Raw genomic sequence first — 20420 nt, 5'->3', positions numbered from 1 at the left:
TTCTATTCAAGCGCTTAGTTGACATCGATCTATATCACTTGGCGGTTTGGTTGTAAATTTTGTATTATTTTTTTTTCGAAAATGCGAAAATAAAGGACGAATTTACATGTTTAAAGGTTTGTTTTTAATTGAAATCGTTTTTAATGTTTTCTGTATGTTAATATGTTTCAATGAAATTCAAGATCCAGCACATTTTTGCATAAATTACATGATAAATGTTTTGTTTACAAGTTTATACATGTTTCTATGCTAACAAAATTATTAATTGTTTATGCACTTACCCAGTTTTGTAGCTCTAGTTATTTAATTGATAGTACATAAAGCTGTTAGAAAGGCAAACTTAAATGGTGCACATCAGGAGCAACACTCCTCATAAACTCTAATCACTGTCCATGATATTATGAGTGTGGACTGCAAATTCTGGATGCTCATATTTTATCCTGGAAGTGGCTGGCCCGTACGGCTAGCCAAAAGTTCTAGCCGTACGTGAGTCACGTACGACTAGCCTGGACACACTGTATTGGCTAGCCGTACGGCACTTTTCAAAATTATATGGAAGACGAAAATGCATATGTTATTTTGTGTCTTTAAACGACGATTTTAATCAAATCTCCGCATTTGTCCTAGTGTGTTCACTTTATCACTTTAATAAAGATGCTCCGCAATTTTGCAAAAAAAAAAAAAATGAATACGAGTAAGCGTTGTATTATCTATCTTAATAAAATTAAGTGTCAAAGTTGCATGTTATAACGACCTTAATTTTCATGCTTATGATTTGTATGAAAGATGAATTGTTAAATCTGTTAATTAAGCACATGGATGGAATAAATAATGATCGGAGGCGAATAAATAAATAAATAAAAAGAATATCTAAAGAAAAAAAAACGGTGAAAAGGAGAAATAATATAATAATGCAAACTTTCCTTAATGATGGACGATGGACAAACTTCTATTATCAGAGCCTAACAACAATTATTTTCGGTGTTTTTTTTTTTGTTTTTGTTTTTTTAATTTAAAAATTAAACTTAATGAAACAAAAAAGGATTATTATCAAAATTTTGTAAACTATTTCAATTGATGTTATTTAACTGCAACCAAACGCTATTTTTTCTCGACGTCTTGAGATGACTAAGTACATTCTTTACTGTAGCCAACACGTCGATTAATCTCTAAAAAGTAAACAATCTTGACTAAAATCCTCGCTTAAAGTCATAATTAACATATGCACTTTCGCCTTCCATATATTTTTTAAAAGTGCCGTACGGCTAGCCAATACAGTGTGTCCTGGCTAGTCGTACGTGACTCACGTACGGCTAGAACTTTTGGCTAGCCGTACGGGCCCGTACGGCTAGCCACTTCCTTTTATCCTCATACTGCCAGTTTTCAATTAATGTACACAACAACTTTTCAATCATCCCAAGAAATTCTGTACTTTTTGAACATATTTGCCATGTAACCAAACTGAAACGCACATCTTGTATTTACTTTGATTACATTTATCAGCAAAAATGTCAATTATGGCGATAAAAACAAAATACCTGTACTTTCGTTCAAATCACAGGCTCTAGTCACATAATCAAATATTTTACATAACCGGTCTATATATGTATATAAAGATATCTTATTATAGTATATAGCCCATATATAAAGCTTTACAAAGTTTGTTTCAAGCACCTGTGGTTCAAATTAAGTAAAATATACGTTTTTCACTAATCCTTAATTTATCCAGTTACAAATTTCAATAATTTTCTGAAACTATTTGATTTACAGACTCAGTTTTTTGTGTCAATCTGTAGAAATGGATTCTAAGTTGGACCATTGCTTCACTCTTATTAAGTCATAATGTATACTGCACTTCAAAAGCTATAATTTTGATACATCTATGTACATATTTTACTGTACAATTCTTAATTGGAACATAATATGTCAGTAAAGTAACTGTCACTTAACCAAAGAAAAACATTCTCTCTGATAACTTTTCTAGAAGCGAGTCACATATACCCTAAGATCCAAAAAAAATTCAAAAGAACATGCTTTTTCTGTAATGCAAATTGAGATGTACATTCATACCCAAATTGTGACAGCTTAACTACTGCAAATAGATATCAAAATTGTAAAATGGCATTATAGATAGGTTAAAATTGTTTATTACCATAATTTATCTGAGGTTGAGTTATTCAAAATTTCTTCACAATACATAATTGGTTATATTTCAACATTGTATGACCATTTTTATGTGGTGTAGTACATATTTTGTTAAAGACATTTTCTGGAGTTTTCATATAGACATACAGGCAAAATTAAAACTGTTCCAAAGAATTTCTTTAAACTTGACATGTTGTTAGAACATTTTAAGTGGGAACAAATTGTGGTCACCGTTCTCATTTTTGAGTTATCTGCCCTTGAATTGGACTTTTTCGTTAAATTTAAGAGCAGATAATTTACAATAAAGGGAAACAATACATTTTTTCTAATTTTCATCACGATTACCTTCGTCTTCGTCGATATGCAAAATATCAAGAATGAATTTAGAGTGGCTTGTTTTTTTTTCACTTCTTCTTTTAACCTGTGCATTTTTTCTTAAAATATATCCTATTTTTTAAGAATTTCAAGTACCTTGATTTTCATTGAAAAAAAATTACAGAAACGATATAAGGAATTGCAAGTAATTATGTATTGTATTTAACAATAAAAAGAAAAACATTATCCAGAAGTAAAAACAAGAATTCATTTAAGTATGTATAAGTTATCTGCCCTTTAAATGACCTTAGATAAGTAGAAAATTATGATGCAGGGGCAGATAACTAAGAAATGAGCAGTTTTAGAAATTAGGATTTGAATCGACTAGACAGGTCGGACTACCAGATTGGAATATTCACTAGCCCAAAAGACATTTCACTAGCACAATTGATATTCATTTGTTCAAAACAGTTGTTTATATTGCCTCTGAAAATACAGTAGCCTGGTCGGGCTTGTTACTGTGAAAAGTTGGTAGCCCAGGAGAAATTTGGTAGTCAGGGGCTATCAGACTACCGCTAATTTCGAAAACTGAATGAGAACGGTGACCTCAATTTTGTTGTTGCTTAAAATGGTTTTGTTATCATATTCTAACAACATGCCAAGTTTAAAGAAATTCTATTGAACAGTTTTAATGTTGCCTATATGTCACACTTGAATTTGCTCATGTCATTCTAATTGGCCCGGGTCAGCAGAGCTAAAAATAGAAAAACCTTTAAACATCTTCTTCTACAGAACTAATTGATGGATGATCACCAAACTTTGTCTGTAGCATTCTTGGGTAGTCCTTTATCAAGTTTGCTCATATTAATTTGATTGGCCCCTTTTAGGGGTCTCTAGGGCTAAAAATAGAAAAACCTTTAAACGTCTATTTCTACAGAACTATTTGATGGATGATCACTAAACTTTGTCTGTAGCATTCTTAGGTAGTCTTTTATCAAGTTTGCTAATATTATTTTGATTGGCCTCTTTTAGGGGTCTCTATGGCTAAAAAAAAGAAAAACCTTAAAATATCTTCTCCTACAGAACTAATTGATGGATTATCACCAAACTTTGTCTGTAGCATTCTTGGGTAGCCTTTTATCAAGTTTGCTCATATTAATTTGTAGCCTGGTCGGGGCCGCAAAAGCTAAAAATAGAAATACCTTTACATGTCTATTTCTACAGAACTAATTGATGGAAGATCACCAAACTTTGTCTGTGGCATTCTTGAGTAGTCTTCTATTAAGTTTGCTCATATAAATTTGATTGGCTCCTTTTAGGGGCCTCAAAAGCTAAAAATAGAAATACATGTACCTTTAAATGTGTCTATTTCTACAGAACTAATGGATGGATGATCACCAAACTTTGTCTGTAGCATTGTTGGGTAGTCTTTTATCAACTTTGCTCATATTATTTTGATTAGCTCCTTTTAGGGGCCGCTAAAATTAAAAATAGAAATACGTTTAAACAGCTTCTCCTACAGAACTAATTAATGGATGATCACCAAACTTTGTCTGTAGCATTTTTGGGTAATCTTTTATCAAGTTTGCTTATATTAAATTGATAAGCCCCTTTTTGGGGCCACTAAAGCTAAAAATAGAAAAAGCCTTCGAACATCATTTCCTACTGAAATTATTGATAGATGATCACCAACCTTTGTAGCATTCTTAGGTAGTCTTTTATCAAGTTTGCTCATATTAATTTGATTAGCCCCGTTTAAGCTAAAGCTTAAATGCCCCAGGTCATGGCATTTCTTCAAAAATGATTGTTTAAACATATTCTATGCTCAAATTTAATATTAGAATATATTGACATTCCAACACTGAAAAGCAGTTGTTTCTGGTGAGTGACTCAGAGGGCCATCATGGCCCTCTTGTTTCTTTCCTGTTATTAACATGCTATTCATTTCCTCATTCCACAATTTATGAAAAATAATATAAACTTTAGCCTTGTCAACATTCCTTTTAACCTGAAAGATACTCAGGCTATGACTGGGTTTTGAAGCCCAGACCTCTAGATTACTAGGCAGGCAAACAATCATATTGCTGCAGTATTTTGCTGTTTGTGAGTGACATATGCTTTTAATCGCTACTTAGAGTAGCTAATGAAATTATGTCAATAATACGAATAAAGCAAAGCCTAATAGCAAGTTGTATGACAGAATTTTCTGAATTAAAGAAACTCTCCGGAGAACGACTTGTGTGAACTTTCTTTAGGAATCTTATAACTTTGAAAGTAAGGACACCTGAGTTTAGAGATATGTCCTATATAGTAACAGTCCTGAATGCAATCTTCAATAGCATACCAAATTACCCATAATTTTGTACGGTTGGTGTTTGATGCTATTGCCTGTAGACTTGATCTCAGTTTTTATTCAAAAATTTAATGAAGTCTAAATATTTCATATCATGACACCAAAATAGCTGAAGAAAAAGAATTGCATGGGTATGATTATCATAAAACTGAAGTGAAAAACAATAAAGATTATGCTAAATTATTGCAATATGTCAATTTAAAAGTTATAATTAATAAATTGTACATAACTTCACTTGCAAAGTATGAAAATGATTTACAAAGTGATTTTAAAAGGTCAAATTTAACAGGATAATCCAAGCAAGTTTTATTTAATACTAGTAAAATCATTATCAAAATTGTGTGTTTTTTTCAGATGGCTGAGAGTAACTTTGTGATGCAGAATCAGTTGAAGTTTAATCTGGGAATTCCACTGGCTGCCTCTAATGTTGCTGTTAGGTAAGATATCATAAGTAAAACAATTCAGCATACAAATTGTTATATGATTCCATTTATAAGCTTTCAGTTTAAGGAATAAAATAGAATTTTTAATTATTTTTAACATTTCTTATTATCTTGTGACAGAAAAGAAACTGTCACAATCTTATAACACCAATTAAATTTTAGGGAGTGTGAGTATTATGAAAACAAACATAAACGATATTACTGTATATTTTCTAAACTGGTGGCCTTACTTTTTCGGGGATCCTAGAGGTTAGGTACTGTAAATTTGAAATACCATCAAAATAAAATTAATGTGTTCTGTCTTTGTATAATTTATGCTGAATTATGTATACTAAAAGTACCAGCTCTGTTAGAATTTGTGCTTTTTTCCTTTGTAAAATAAATTATCAAATTGGTAACTCAGTTTTCTTTTTCTTTGTATAATGAGGAGAGGGCTGGAGACAAGTATAATGGGTAGAAAATATAATTATCGTATATGTTAGTAAGTTCAGATGAATAAATTGTCTTGCGTTATTCAAATTTTAGGTATCACAAACCGAATCCAATTGTGGTTGAAAGAGCTGGTGGTGTGATCAATGTACCTCCTTCATCTAGACCTGTTCCATCCAACCAGCCTGCCTCAGCTCGATCCTCTTTAGCAGATGATAGAATGGCTCTAGCTGTAAAACTTGCTCAGAGAGATTTGAAGAGGCAAAAAGAGAGCATGCCAGCTAGGAGCAGAAGTCCTTCTCCAAAGGCAACAAAAACTAAATTTAGTAAAGGTATGTGTACTTCAAGTTTACAATAGAATAGATTTTCAATCTTTCAATCTCTGTAAACATGGCTACCATAAGTGGATGTTTGGGATTTATTTACACCTTAATTTTGGCTTGTGACTTCCAAAATGTAATGCTTTTCCTGCTGTACCTTCTGTAGACTTCCTGTATCAGATTTTGCAGTCTCTGACTTATAAATGTTTAAACTGATTGGAAGCCCTGCCACAAGATCCCTTCCTGTTTTCAATATTGACAAGTGTAGATCATTAAATATTGCAATTTACTTGGTAAATTCATGCTCCTCATTTTTTTCTGGTTTAATGATCTACAAAAGACCAAAATTACAGTTTACTGTATTTTCCAAATTTACTTTGTATATGATAAAGAACATTCTAAGAATTTTAAGAATTATATGTAATCTGTAGGTTTATGTTTGACTGATATATTTCTAAATTTGTTTTTGCAATAGCTAGCTTGTAGTCATCTTAATGTAATGTTTGTACATGTATAAATATTATAAAATGAATGATATTTTAAAGGTGGAACTAAGATGGTGTATACAAAAGACTGTAGAGATAGATCAAGGAGATTACAGGAGAAACAAGCTGGTAGAGATCCACTGAAAGTTCGAGAACAAGGCTGGAACTCGGGTACTACTGTGGCTAGAACTCAAACACCTCCCAGGGATAGAATGGCCAGGCTTAATCTACCAGGTACATTTACGTTTTATATAATACTTCTTGTATGTAATCATGTTCTTCACAGTATCACTCATTTAGAATGGGTTCAGGTATACCTAAATAAAAAAAATTAAGTCATGAATTCGGTAAATATGAACAAAAAACAACAACAAGTTACAACAACATTTTTTTGATACTTTTTTATGCACTGATTGTTTAGTAGATAGATTTAGTTTATAAGACAATTTGGCACGTAGTGGCTACTTATATAATCCTTGTTTAAAAGGACTCATTTCTTCTAAAATATGTGTTGATTGATTTAAAGATTGATCTAATATACTTGAACTTGCAACCCATTAGAGATATAGATTTAGATCATTATCAAAGGTCTATATAAACTTAATTTATATTTTCAGTAACAACAAACTCTCCCCCTACTAGAGATACAGATCATTATCCGAGGTCTATATCAAGTGATAATCCAGTACAAGAGATTGAGAGAATGCAGAAAGAGATGGAAGGATATCTACAACAAATACAAGTCATTGAGCAAAAAGCTATGAGCGGTATATTTTCATATATAATTTGTACTTGTTTCTCACATTTTTTTAATGACAGGGATAGAGTACTCTTATACTTACTTAAGCGGTCTGTTATACTCCCCAGTACTCTGCCAAACTTACAAGTACATGTTGAAGCACTGTGTTAAAAGGAGTTAGTTCTTATAATTCTCTCAGCACAGGTAAGTACAGCTGTTTATGAACAAGTGGTTATGGTTGTTTACTTTAAACCACTAACCTACTCACTGCTCTGTGTTTAAAGCCTGTCATGGACTTTGGATTATTTCATAAGGAAACTATCCAGCTAGTTTACAGAAAATATGTGGTTCTACTCAGGTGCACATTGTGTCTGAAATAATGCATAGGGGGGGGGGGGGGCACCTGAGGTCTTCCTCCGTCAGTAAAACTGATAAATCGCCTTCTGACCTATATAGTGTTGGTGCAATATAATGAAATCAAAAACCAAAAACTCTTAGCACTGGCAAGTACTTTACTTAAACATGCAGCATTTCACATGAAAATAATTACATATAAATTCATATTTTGTTAAAACTATTTATATAATTTTCATTGGTTTGATTTTTTGTTAAAACTTTATTCAGGCATGTAGCTTTATAATCTTTTAATAAAAAAATGATTTTTTTTTTGAAGAACTGTATTAATCTCTTTGTTCTTTTCATAGTAAAATAGTAAAAGGCAAGACTGCAAGAGAATATATTTGTTGAAAAAAAGATGTTATACTTGGTGTTATAGTGGTAATTTTATGTAGAAATCTTGTTTTTTCATTGTTTTAGAGGGAGCAGGAGATTTTATGCAGCCAGCAAAGTCAAGAAAGAGAGACGGTTACCTGAGTGATGAGGAGGATCCGGCACGGCGCGCACTGCGCCAGGAAGAACAAGCTACACGTTCGGCACGGCAGATCTATAACCTGAGGCAACAGGTTCGAGCTTTACAAGATCAGGTGACTAGAGGGGAAGGAAGAAAAGTTAAACACACTAAAAAGGTTGGTAGCTTTAAATTACAGAAATTTATCTGTTTAATTAGGTTAAAAAGTAATGTTTAAACATCAAAATAATGTTTTATAGGTCATATAGATGTTGAAAAGCAAGAATATTAGGCACACCATGTGGTTGACACATATAGTATCAAAGCATGTATAGCTTTAGTTTATTATGTTTCTATACTGGTTAGGGAAATAAACTTGGCCGAAAAACCGTGTTTTGGGGGCATATTTCATTTATTTGTTTACGTATTCTGATGAATCTTGCACCATAATAAACTTCAGCACTTCGATTTTCCGGTATCATCATAAAAGTTATATTCAGAAACATAGCGGGTAATTTAGAGAGGCCCTGGAAGAGGTACGTAAAAAGGATATTTTTAACGCGCGCGAGTAGATAATTCCGGCTCTTTGTTTTTCTTCTTAAACGAGTAAGTTAAAAGGTAAAATAAAATGTTAAGACATTTTATTATTTCTTTGCTGTTCATTTATGTCAAATAAAAAATATTTGTTACCAAAATTGTTGAACATTACGTTAGTATAATGAATATCTATGATAACACGATATTTATATGCAACGTACTATGTAACATATAAATCATTTTTACGTAAAAACACATGCATTATCATTTATTAACGTATAACGAAATATGTAGTTAAAGAATTAGTGATTCTTATTTATTTTTGCTTAGCTTAACAGAGTGAAGAAGAAATTATTTTAGTGGTATTCAACCTACACATTAACATATAAAAGGAGCACTTAACATCAGCCTTTTCAATCCATTCCACTTAAAGATTACAATTGTGTCATCAGCTCTTTTTTTCTGAGTTAGCAAGACAAAAGTGAGTCTGAATTTCATCTACAAAATGTATACGTAAACGTCGTCTGCTTTATCCGTAGTCGGTCAATATATAAAAGTACCCCTGTGCGGGCCTCAAAACGAGCATCTGCTGCACATGCGCACAACAATGGGATTCCCGTACTTTTTATAGGCATGTTTTGTAAACAAACAGGTGAAAGTCTGTGTTATTTTTTAAATATCTTACCAAACTTGACAAAATTTCCAGATATTGTCGAATTCCAGCGATAGTATGAGATGGTGAGCTTGATTACATTAAAAATTCTGATAACTCGATTTAATTATAAAGAGCCGAGTTTATCAACCAGCCGAAGTTATCTCCCCAACCAGTAATAATGTACAACCTTTGCAGAGCAAAATCCTTTTGGAGGCAAACAGTTTGGTTGTTGTTGAGAGTTGTTGCTCTAGAGAGGTTATATTTGTTCTTAAGTATAATTTACTTTTGGGAGAATTGGTACTGTTTTTGTAATGGGTTTATTGCTTATTGCTATGCAGATGACTGCTCTATATATATATATAGCACTACAGGTGGCATGATAGAAAGGTTAACACATTAAAATAGGAATCTAAGGATCCTAGCTACATGAGTTCAAACCCAGTAAGAAGAAACTTGAGCAAGAAACTTTACACTCATTTCTCAGTACACAGGTTCCAGGAATAGATTTGAGAGTTTGTCTATAAGCTCATAGCTTTCTACACAATTTTAATTGAAATGAATTCTGTATAGACTAATAACTTTTTATTATGTTTTTATTGGAGATAATAATTTTGCTGAACTATATTTTCATCTAGAGTCAGGTGATGTTAAGACTGGCTGCTGCACATAGAGGAGCTGTACGAGCTATCCAAGGGTTTGTAAACCAGCAGCTGCCACAACAAGACTTGCGCAAGGGACTCCCAACTGGCTACCACGAGCTAGCATTGTTGATAAGACAGCTCGCTCTGCTCAGTACGCACATTCGCACCAAGGATGACTCGGTCAATGTTAAACAAGATCTTATTAGTATGCTTGATAGAGTAGATGTAAGTGAAATCATGATATTTAAGATTTAGTGGTTATTTATCTGTTTATTTTGTTGGATTTTAAGGCAAACCAAAACTGTAAAGGTTTTATGGTGATTTTCCAGCTTTACTGGTGAAGGTAGACCAGTAGTGCCCCTCGTGCATTATTTCAGGCATAAGGAGGGCACCTGAGTAAAACCAATGACCTTTTATAAGCTGGCTAGTTAGCTTCCTCATATGAAAAGTTTGAAAGTCCTTGATGGGATTCGAACTGACAGCACTGAGGGGCAAGTGATTTGAAGTTGATGTCTTCAGTCACTGCAGAAATGTGATAACATCATGTCAAAATATAAAGTGATTATTTATTCTGCATTGAAATTATTTTATCTATAATCTCAGGAAATCATGACAATCCTATTAAACATTGGAACTTTTATTTTTGCTTATTCCTGTCTGAAGAATTTTATACTGAAAGTTTATACTGTATTGCTTGACACAACTGTATACTTAAGTTTATAGGGATCTTGTGATTGTTATATTGAAGGAGTTGAACAAGGCCTGGTGTGCTGAACTAGAAGAAAAAGAGGATCAAGTTTACACAGAGGAACCTCGCCGGAAATCACCAACAGGCCGGCAGGGGGCGCCACCTGTACAGAAAAACAAGGTCAAACAAGAACAGCAGAGAAAATTTGGGAAGGAAAATAGACCGAAAGGTAGGAATATAGGAATTTGTCTATGTTGTCTACCATATAGTATAAGTGATGTAAAAGTAATCACTGTTGTGGGGGGTGGTATTTAGAAATTTAAAATTTTAAAATTCGATTCATACAAATATTTAATTTGTCATATAAGTGTGAATGATTCCATTAAAGAGCATAATGATTTATAATTTAAGATGTTTATTAATACTATCTTGTCAATAAATGAGCAAACCAAAACATATAATTATAACAAATTATTGACTAACCATGTTTATTTCGTTTTGTTCTTTTTCAGGTTTATTAAAGAAACAGTTCTACAAAGGAACAAAGCCAATACAAAAGTCTCAAAAACCAAGTAAGTACTGGTAGTGCATACATCTAGGCATGTTTAACTATGTTGTTTGTAAGAATATGTAGGAAAAAACTGCTTCAAATATCAAGTAAATATTAAAGATGAAAATGAAATAATTTTTTTAGTAAGTAAATGTAATTTCTACCTAACTGATTGTCATTCTTGTAACCATGACATTACATTCATGCAAAACAATATACAAGGGAAGATCCATTGTGAATACTTGCTCGTCACTGTATAAATCCTTTGAAATATATTCATATATTTTTTGGGAGCCTGTAGGGGGCAGTGTCTAGTTTTCATTATATAATTTAATAAAAAAAAAATAGTTTATCACATGAGGCTGCTTGTTTTCAATGTGATAGAACCATTATGTATTTCTTTATATTGCACATGTGTAATATTTGCAATATAACATTTGCATACATTATCACATTACAGGAAAGTTGACACCAGAAAGACAGAATGTTCTTCAGGCAGGAATTCAGGCATATTTGAGAGAGGATGCAAGACAGGGCGAGCGAAATGTTGCCTGGGAGATACCTGGTGATGAAAGTATGGCCACTGAGCAAGGCAACTCGAGTTTAATTCTGCCAAAAGGTTTGCAGTTCAAACGGGAGAAAGCTCAAAGATCTGTAACACTGGCAGTTCCAGAGTCACATTTCTCCGACCCAACACTTTCTTCCTGTCTGAAAACTAAACAACATCAAGAACATGAACCCAGAAGGTATCAATTTACATGTATATCACACTCTTACATATTTAAATAATGTATTTTGCTGGGTAGATAAAACTTGTTACATGTTTATGAGTGGCTAGAAATTGTATTTTCAGAAACATAGATAAAATATTGATTTCTATTGACTATTTGAAAGGTCATGTCTACTAATTCAGTAAAATACATTATCAAATCAAATGTTTTCTAATCAGTAAAACTTTTTTTAGTCAGGAACCATGGAGACCAGGTGGAAGTACTCACAGGTCCCCTGGCAGGTCAAGGTCACGAGATAGAAGTAGGTCAAAGAGTCCAAGGTCAAGAGTAAGAAACATTCAAATGCAGGATATGGATACAGAGCTGATGCAGTAAGATAATTTAGATATTGTTATTTCATTTACATGTACTTACTTTATTAATAAGACTTTAGACAATAGATGTTTTGTCACTTTTAAGATATGTTATCAACTTATGAGGATATTTGTTTGTTTTCAATGTAATTTTGTTGGTTATTTAATCATGTTCTCAAATTGTGAGCTCTAGAAAAAATACTTTCAGAAGTTGTGAAGCCAGGAGCTGAGATACCTGTAGATTTTTATGGGTCATTTGGTGTACACATTACTGTTGCAATGAAATTGGAATTTGTCAAAAAAGTTTTATATGTTAAATGAGATTTTCATCAATCTTAAAATCATTAAGAAAATGTTTCCTAGAACATGGGTTAGATTTATCAAATTGAAGCTGAATCCTAATTGCTCTTGTATATAGATGTATTACATGCAATTTGCAGGGAGTTATTTCCTGAAGGTGTTGATGGAATGGGCAGAAGGGGTAGGTCAGCAAGTCCAAGGTCAAGGTCACAAAGACAGAGATCATTGAGTCCACCTAGGTCACCAGAAACAAGGTCAGTGATATAATTCTTATATCATTTAATATGAATTGTAAACAAATTATCATTTCAATAAAACTTATTTAACTTTAACATGTAGCATGGAAACCCTGTATTATCAATGTACATAACTTTTTTGCCATGTTTGTTTTAGGTTTAAATGTTGAACTTAATATCTTAACTTTAGTGTCAAGCAAACATATTTGCATTAAACATTGCATGTTTTGTTGAATTGGGTCAAAAACATTTTAAGTTTGTCATAAGCTTGACCATACATAACCAAATATTCAGAATACTGGTTAATAGAGATGCATTGATAATACAGAGTTTGAGTATATTTCCACAAGCAGTTTTACAAAAACAAGCAATAGTTTACTAACCATGTATATTTATAGGTCACGTTTCACTGCACACAAGATGAGGTCAAGACTTGATAAGCTGCAACAGAAAGCTGAAGTAAGTTTGACTGACACTTTAATTCTTTTTTTCTTGTCTGCCCAAAAAGTATTTAAGACAAGCTTTTGGTCTGCAAACCTTAAATTTTAGAGTTCAAGTTCAATGATTTTGTTTTTGCTGAACTGATCTGATTGGCTTCATAAGGGTCACAGGACATAATTTGCAGGTCTTGTTTAACTGAAAGGGCATACCAAAAGAAAAAAAGAGAGAAATATTAAATATATAAGATATAATTGGTAACATCAGCAATAATTAGTTAGAATTTTACCACTAATTTTTTAAGTCATAAAAATAACAAGACTAAAATTACCATGTGCTTTAATGTTTTAAAATATGATAGGATTTCATATGAGTTTGATTTTAACATGCACTTTCCAGTAGATTTTTCTCTATAATTATATATCTAGTTAATGAATAATTGCAATGTAAATCAGAAAAGGCATTGCTTCATTCTTTTCCCCCGCTATTTTGATCCAAATTGTTTGCAACTTTACATTTTAGATATATGTGTATCATGTATGTATATGATCTATTTAAGGATATGAGTATGGTGAAGGAAAGGGAGAGAGAGTTATCAGAAATTAACATGAGACAGATGCTTGCTGAACGTGCCAGAGAACAGGTATTTTATCATGTATAACACAGCATGTTGTGAGTACTTATTCACCATCAGAAATTCGGCCCCATTCCCCCCACAAAATAGTATGTTTTTCCCCCCTCAAAGCCGAAATTTCCCACTATATGGCAGCCCTAATTTGCCTGCAATGAATATCATTTTTTTTTGCAACTAACTGCCAAAAATGTTTTACTTTTGCTGTAAGAGTTACTGTTAAGCAAGGTTGTTTACAAATCATTTTCTGGTAGGTAAGGGGAGCTACTCCCGGCGTCCCAACAAGTTTAACATGCGACACATTGATAATTTAGATCCGTATATTAAGAAAAAGCGACGTATTTTAAACTTGTGTTGCAAGAGTTGCTCCCCTTTTCTACCGCAAAGAAAACAATATAAAATAAGTAAACAAATAAAATTCCCCCTCCTATTGCATATTCCCCCCTCCAATGGGCACTGACCCCCTTCCCCAAAAGTGAAAAAAACACTGTCTGAAAAACAGTGAATTATTTTTTGTTTGTTTAAGAAGTGGTAAATGAATAAAAGTGTCAAAACATGATGTCATGACTTAGTCAATACAAGTTATGGAACATAAAATGTCAGTTTGGATGTACATGTATGTCTCTAGTGGGAAATGACTATATCTTTATCAAGTTTAAAAACAAGTCTGTCCTCTATGTACCTTTATAATCATGATAAATACAGTCAAACTAGTGAACAAAGGTCCATCCAAAGTAGAGACTGAACATGACTTTTATAGACAAGGGGTCTTTATATTGTGGTTACTCTGTTGTATTAAGTCAATGAAGTTTGGTCAAGAAGTGGCCTCTATAAACAGTGTGATTTTTATTCTGAAGTGGTCTTTAATACAGGTTTAACTGTACATGTTTCAGGGCAGCATTAAAGGTGACATGATGACTGATATGATATTAAATGACATTTTACATGACACCGCAGCTGAGTTGCAGGCTGTAGAAGATGACAACAATATCTATGATGAGGCAGTAACCATGCAGCATAACCCTACCCTAGAAAATATTTATCAAAGATTAGAACAAATGGAGGTAAAGTTTTATGGAGAAAAAGTTTTCTTTTACAAAAATTTTGTTCTTGACTTCACCTTGTTAAATTACTTTAGCAAATGTTTTTTTACCTATCATATACTGTACATGTAAAAAATATCGCTGGCATATTTACATCTTTTTATTACAAAATGTTTAGATAAAAAAATGTTTCAGAGCAAAAAAATGTGTTAAGACATAGATTATTACCTATCTGTACAGCTTGAGGCGGTTGATATTAGACGTAGATGGGGTACTCTTCACTTTGAGGAGGAAAATAGCTCATCAATATTGAAAACCAGAAGTATAGAGAGGCCTTCAGGACCAGTTGCCATGGAGATAACAAGAAAAGATCCCTCACAGTCTCATAGAGTTCAAAGTTCAAGGTAAAAACAAAAACACGAAAAAAAAACTATCACCCATAAGATTCAAGGTGATCCCATTTATTATTGTCAAAAAGTGAGTAAACATGTAGCTCTGGTACCATATCCTTCACTGACCTTATGAATCTTTTATGATGAGTACATGTACTGATGCAGCTACAAAATATAATTAGAAAACATTTCACAAAATCATAACTATTGCAAATTTAAATTATTTTGTGACTATTTGAAGAGTTGTTGGGCTGTCTTACTTGTACAACTGCATATAACTTTGGCTAAAGTTTTACTGTCAATTTCATCATATTTAACTTAATATCTTATTAATCATTGACAGTACATGTATTTGCTTGAAACTTCACAAATGTCTCTATTATCATAATTTAAATTCCTTATCCAAGACCCATACCTCTAGCATGAATTTTTGTATTGTTTTGATTAGGTAACACACTAGCATGATACAGGGATATGTTAGTTTATTGTATAATTATCTTTTTGTATTAGGGCATTTGACAAGGAGGCAGAAGGTCCAATAATCTTCACAAAGTCTGCACCAGCACCTGGTTATAGTCAGAGAACAACTATAGTAGAAACAGAGGAGGCATTGTTGAGTGATTTCCCTATAGATTTACCACTGAGGTAAGTTGCTGCTACATCTTTACACTATTAGGTCACTCATACTGTTCAGTTTACCAATGTGAATACATACAAGCTACAGTAGAAACCCTGCATAAAATCACCCCAGAATAATGACCACCTACTATTTAGACGGATCTTTAATCACCTGGGTTTCCACTGTATAGTGGGGTGTGAGGGCCTGATCATTATATACCAGTGGCTACACCATTAGAGTACAAATTTAGGTGTTCAGACTTTGATCCCATTTTACTCCAATTAAAATTACTTATAGTATTTCAGATGAGAAATTATTTTGGAAGAAACTGTGAATGATTGTGCTATGTATTGGTGACTTACATCTAAATGCATTCTTGCTGATTAAAGTAATTGGTGATTTCTTTTGGATATGAGTATTGCTGTACATTGAGCTACTCTTCAAAAACAAAACAATTTACAATTTTAAGGAGGAGACATTCATACAAGTTTGCAGTTAAGCCTTAAAAAAAATGAATGTATAAGTAAAAAAAAAATATGTTTTGAAATATTTTATTGTAGGAGTGGTAAGATACGTTTAAAGTTACCCGACTCTGCTGTGAGGGATATTCACAGTAACCTTGAAAAATACCAGAGACATTTAAGAAAAACTTCACACCAGTCACACAGTAAATTTGATCCTTGGAAACTCGTTGAGGAGTAAGTGTGCTTTTTATTTAATATCTTATTATTATTTTAGGTATAATTTATTTACATATACATGTTGCTTGTTAAAGTCAGCACAGTAGGTAGAATTGTAATGTAAAGAACTTTGATTGATATTGATTAAGCTTTCTATACAGTACATATTTCTCTATGACAGTTTGATTGGTTACAATATTGCAAATGCAGTTCATTCTTTATACATGTATTAAATTATTTAATTAGAGAAGTAAAAGTCAGTTTTCATAGAATTTCGAGGCTTGCTGCTGCTTTATGTTGTTTCTTTACTATTAATTATGTCTCCCCCACCTCGGGGGGAGACATATTGTTTTTGCCCTGTCCGTCCGTCAGTCCGTCCGTCCGTCCGTCAGTCCGTCCGTCCATTCTTCGTTTCCGGACGATAACTAGAGTTCCTTTTGACCTACAGCTCTCAAACTTCATAGGATGAATGGTCTTATTGAGCAGATGATCCCTATTGTTTTTGGGGTCAGTAGTTCAAAGGTCAAGGTCACACTGACCGTTGGTCAATTTCTCGTTTCCGGATGATAACTAGAGTTCCTTTAGACCTACAGACCTCAAACTTCATAGGATGATTGGTCTTATTGAGCAGATGATCCCTATTGTTTTTGGGGTCAGTAGTTCAAAGGTCAAGGTCACAGTGACCGTTGGTCAATTTCTCGTTTCCGGATGATAACTAGAGTTCCTTTTGACCTACAACCCTCAAACTTCATAGGATGATTGGTCTTATTAATCAAATGATCCCTATTGTTTTAATGGTCAGTAGGTCAAAGGTCAAGGTCACAGCGACCGTTGGTTAATTTCTCCTTTCCGGATGATAACTAGAGTTCCTTTAGACGTACAACCCTCAAACTTCATAGGATGATTGGTCTTATTGAGCAGATGATCCCTCTTGTTTATGGGGTCAGTAGGTCAAAGGTTAAGGTCACAGTGACCATTGGTGTGACTACAACACACAACACACTTATTGACCATATCTACCAGAGAGGCTTGATTGTGAAAACGAGTGGAGTCATCCCAACACACTACAGTTATCATGATTTGACATACATTGAAATAAGAGTTGTCTTTCAATAGTGTAAAAAATCTGACAATATGAACGTTTGTTTCAAGTATCATCAAAATCCTTCAAAGGGTTGAAGAGTTATGGAGCAGACACAATTTCCTTTAATTTCGTTTGTGAAACTATATATGATATGACATTCAAGTGTCAAGTAGACCTTGACCTTGGAACCAGCCATACGAAACATGTACTCTACACGTTCTCTGGATGTGGTGAATTTTTGTTTCAAGTATCTACCAGAGAGGCTTCATTGTGAAAACGAGTGGAGTCATCCCAACACACTACAGTTATCATGATTTTACATACATTGTAATTTGAGTTGTCTTTCAATAGTGTAAAAAAATCTGACAATATGAACGTTTGTTTCAAGTATCATCAAAATCCTTTAAAGGTTTGAAGAATTATGGAGCAGACACAATTTCATTTAATTTCATTTGTGAAACTATATATGATATGACCATCAAGTGCAATTTCGTTTGACGCCCGCCTGCCATACGCTGATTGAATAACCAGGATTTTCAAAATTGAATACCTGGTTAAAAACAAACAGTTTAGGAAGCATCTTCTCATACAACCTTAACAATAGAAACCATCCATAGACAGCCTTCATTGAAGTGACTACCGGGTATTTACATTATCTTATCTCCATTTCCATTCCTGTTTCCATTCACAGTTATTCTCAGCAGTGGGGGAGACATGCGCTTTTTTACAAAAGCATCCTCTAGTTTTAAATAATAGTTCATTTGTGATGTGAATATGAAATTTAACTTGAAGTAATTTTTGCGCCTTTTGTTAAATAGTACAAAACATTCAAATTGCTATTGATTTTAATTACAGAATATCAGATCAAGTTTTAACAGAGTGCCTTAATGAGATAGAGAAAGAACTAGAAGATGTCGAAGAAAATATTGTCCATCAAGTTTGTAAATCTGAATTTGCTCTACCAGAACCTTCTACTGTACAAAAACATGTGGAGGAAGTGAATGAGGATTATGGGTATGATCAGAATATGGAACCAGTCAGTACTAGTAGACATGAAAGTTTGAGAAGCAGACAAGATGATAATTATTTTAGAACCAGTCAACAGGAAGTTGATGAGGCATCTGCTCCAAGAGAAAGTGCAGAAAGGTCAATTCTTCAAAGTAGTGCAGACAAATCAAGAGAGAATGGACATAGCTCTAAAAAAGAAGTTAGTTTTGGACAGGATGTGAGTTATGGACGAGAAGCAAGTTATGAGAGGGAAGTAAGTTATGAGAGGGAAGTAAGTTATGAGAGGGAAGAAAGTTTTGAAAAGGAAGGAAGTTTCGGACATGGAGCTATTTTTGACGCAGCTGATTTAGATGCTGCATTTGATGGAGACACAGTGAGAGATCAGTATGTTGATGATACTTATGAAGAAGATGATGAAATCTCAGAAGTTTCACCGATAGATAGTGACGAACTTGAATATTCCACAGATGAGACTTGATGATTTTGTTAGTTTATTCTAAGTATACTTGTATGTAGGAATTATTTATATAGGAAAGTATAAGTATGAGTTACAGTGAATGTAGCATTATCTATTATATATCTACATCAGTTGTGGGTGCTTATTTTGTTGCCTGGAAAAATTTTGATTGGATAAAATCAAATTAAAACTAAACCTTACTCTACTAAAATTGTATAATATTGGCTTGTGTAACTTTGGAATTGTAAGAATCCATTTATACTTCAATCTTTAACCTGAGAGCAGTAAAATAATTCTACTAATGCAACCAGTGCAGACCAAACGTCACATTCATAGTATGCAGTCACTACTGGGTCAATAGATATTCTGAAATCTGCCCTAAAAATGATGAATGGTTTTGTTCCAGAAAGATGGACAAGTCCATTTAAGATAGTTATTGTGGTAAAGATATACATATTTCAATCATAAAAAATAAATTTTGTATAGCCAATATTATAAACTATGGATACACTGCACACAATTGAAGACTTTAATCTGTTGGCATGAGTAATTGATTATTCTGATTAGTGTTTAATGATGTAGAAATATCATATGATCTTTTTAATATCTTATTTTAAAATACATAATATAAGTCTTAACTTTATGTATAATATTTTTACTTATTTTTGTTTATTCATCCATCTTTACCAACTTATTTCCAAAAAAGAACTGAATGTTTTTTGATGACAAACGTTAATGGTTTGCACAGCAATTTTATTTGTTGCTTCATTTGTATAAATATTTGAAAGTATGAAATAAAATAGTTTATTAGGTAAATATTTTTTCATTAGACACTACTTTGTTTGTAGTGATCAGATTATTAGCTTATGTCCTGTATTATAAAGTTAGTTCTTTTTAATATTTCTCAAATGTTTTTAATTTATCATCTCTGAATGTTGTTGTGTGTTAATGGGATTACCAAAACTGCACTGTCATCATTTAGCACGCAGTGAGGACTACTTTGTACTGAATAGTGCCTTGATATTTTACAATTTTTATCATCAAAGAGAATGCCAATAAACATTCTCCCTGAATGACAAGATGTTTGATTAGATAGCATATTGACACAGAAATAGAATCATCATTTTTTTCGAAAGGGGGAGGGCAGGGAAGATCAACAAAAGTTGAATAGAATACTGAACTATATAATTACAGATATGTTTTTCGGAATATTTTGAGGTTGCTATTAGAATGAATTATGTTAAACTATTTATAGAATACTCTTTCTTGTATGATTGATTATAGGTATTATCAAAATGTTA

At 32.9% G+C, this 20420-nt stretch overlaps 1 protein-coding gene across 1 annotated transcript; it reads left to right on the top strand.

The window, feature by feature from the left end:
• On the top strand, positions 1 to 20268 carry LOC132742451 (protein moonraker-like). The gene is made up of 19 exons (XM_060730882.1): positions 1 to 116; positions 5168 to 5250; positions 5782 to 6017; positions 6551 to 6724; positions 7108 to 7257; positions 8046 to 8254; positions 9904 to 10134; positions 10658 to 10826; positions 11110 to 11169; positions 11608 to 11893; positions 12112 to 12249; positions 12672 to 12785; positions 13166 to 13226; positions 13765 to 13848; positions 14730 to 14900; positions 15120 to 15283; positions 15782 to 15916; positions 16451 to 16588; positions 18510 to 20268. The coding sequence occupies exons 2-19, from the start codon at positions 5168 to 5170 to the stop codon at positions 19138 to 19140; spliced, it is 3234 nt and encodes a 1077-aa protein (XP_060586865.1). The 5' UTR covers positions 1 to 116; the 3' UTR covers positions 19141 to 20268.
• The last annotated feature ends 152 nt before the right edge of the window (positions 20269 to 20420 follow it).

This window comes from Ruditapes philippinarum, unplaced genomic scaffold, assembly GCF_026571515.1.
Source record: "Ruditapes philippinarum isolate M1 unplaced genomic scaffold, ASM2657151v2 ctg265_1_1_1_1, whole genome shotgun sequence".
Classification (NCBI taxonomy): domain Eukaryota; kingdom Metazoa; phylum Mollusca; class Bivalvia; order Venerida; family Veneridae; genus Ruditapes; species Ruditapes philippinarum.
This window is presented reverse-complemented; position numbering and strand designations above follow the sequence as displayed.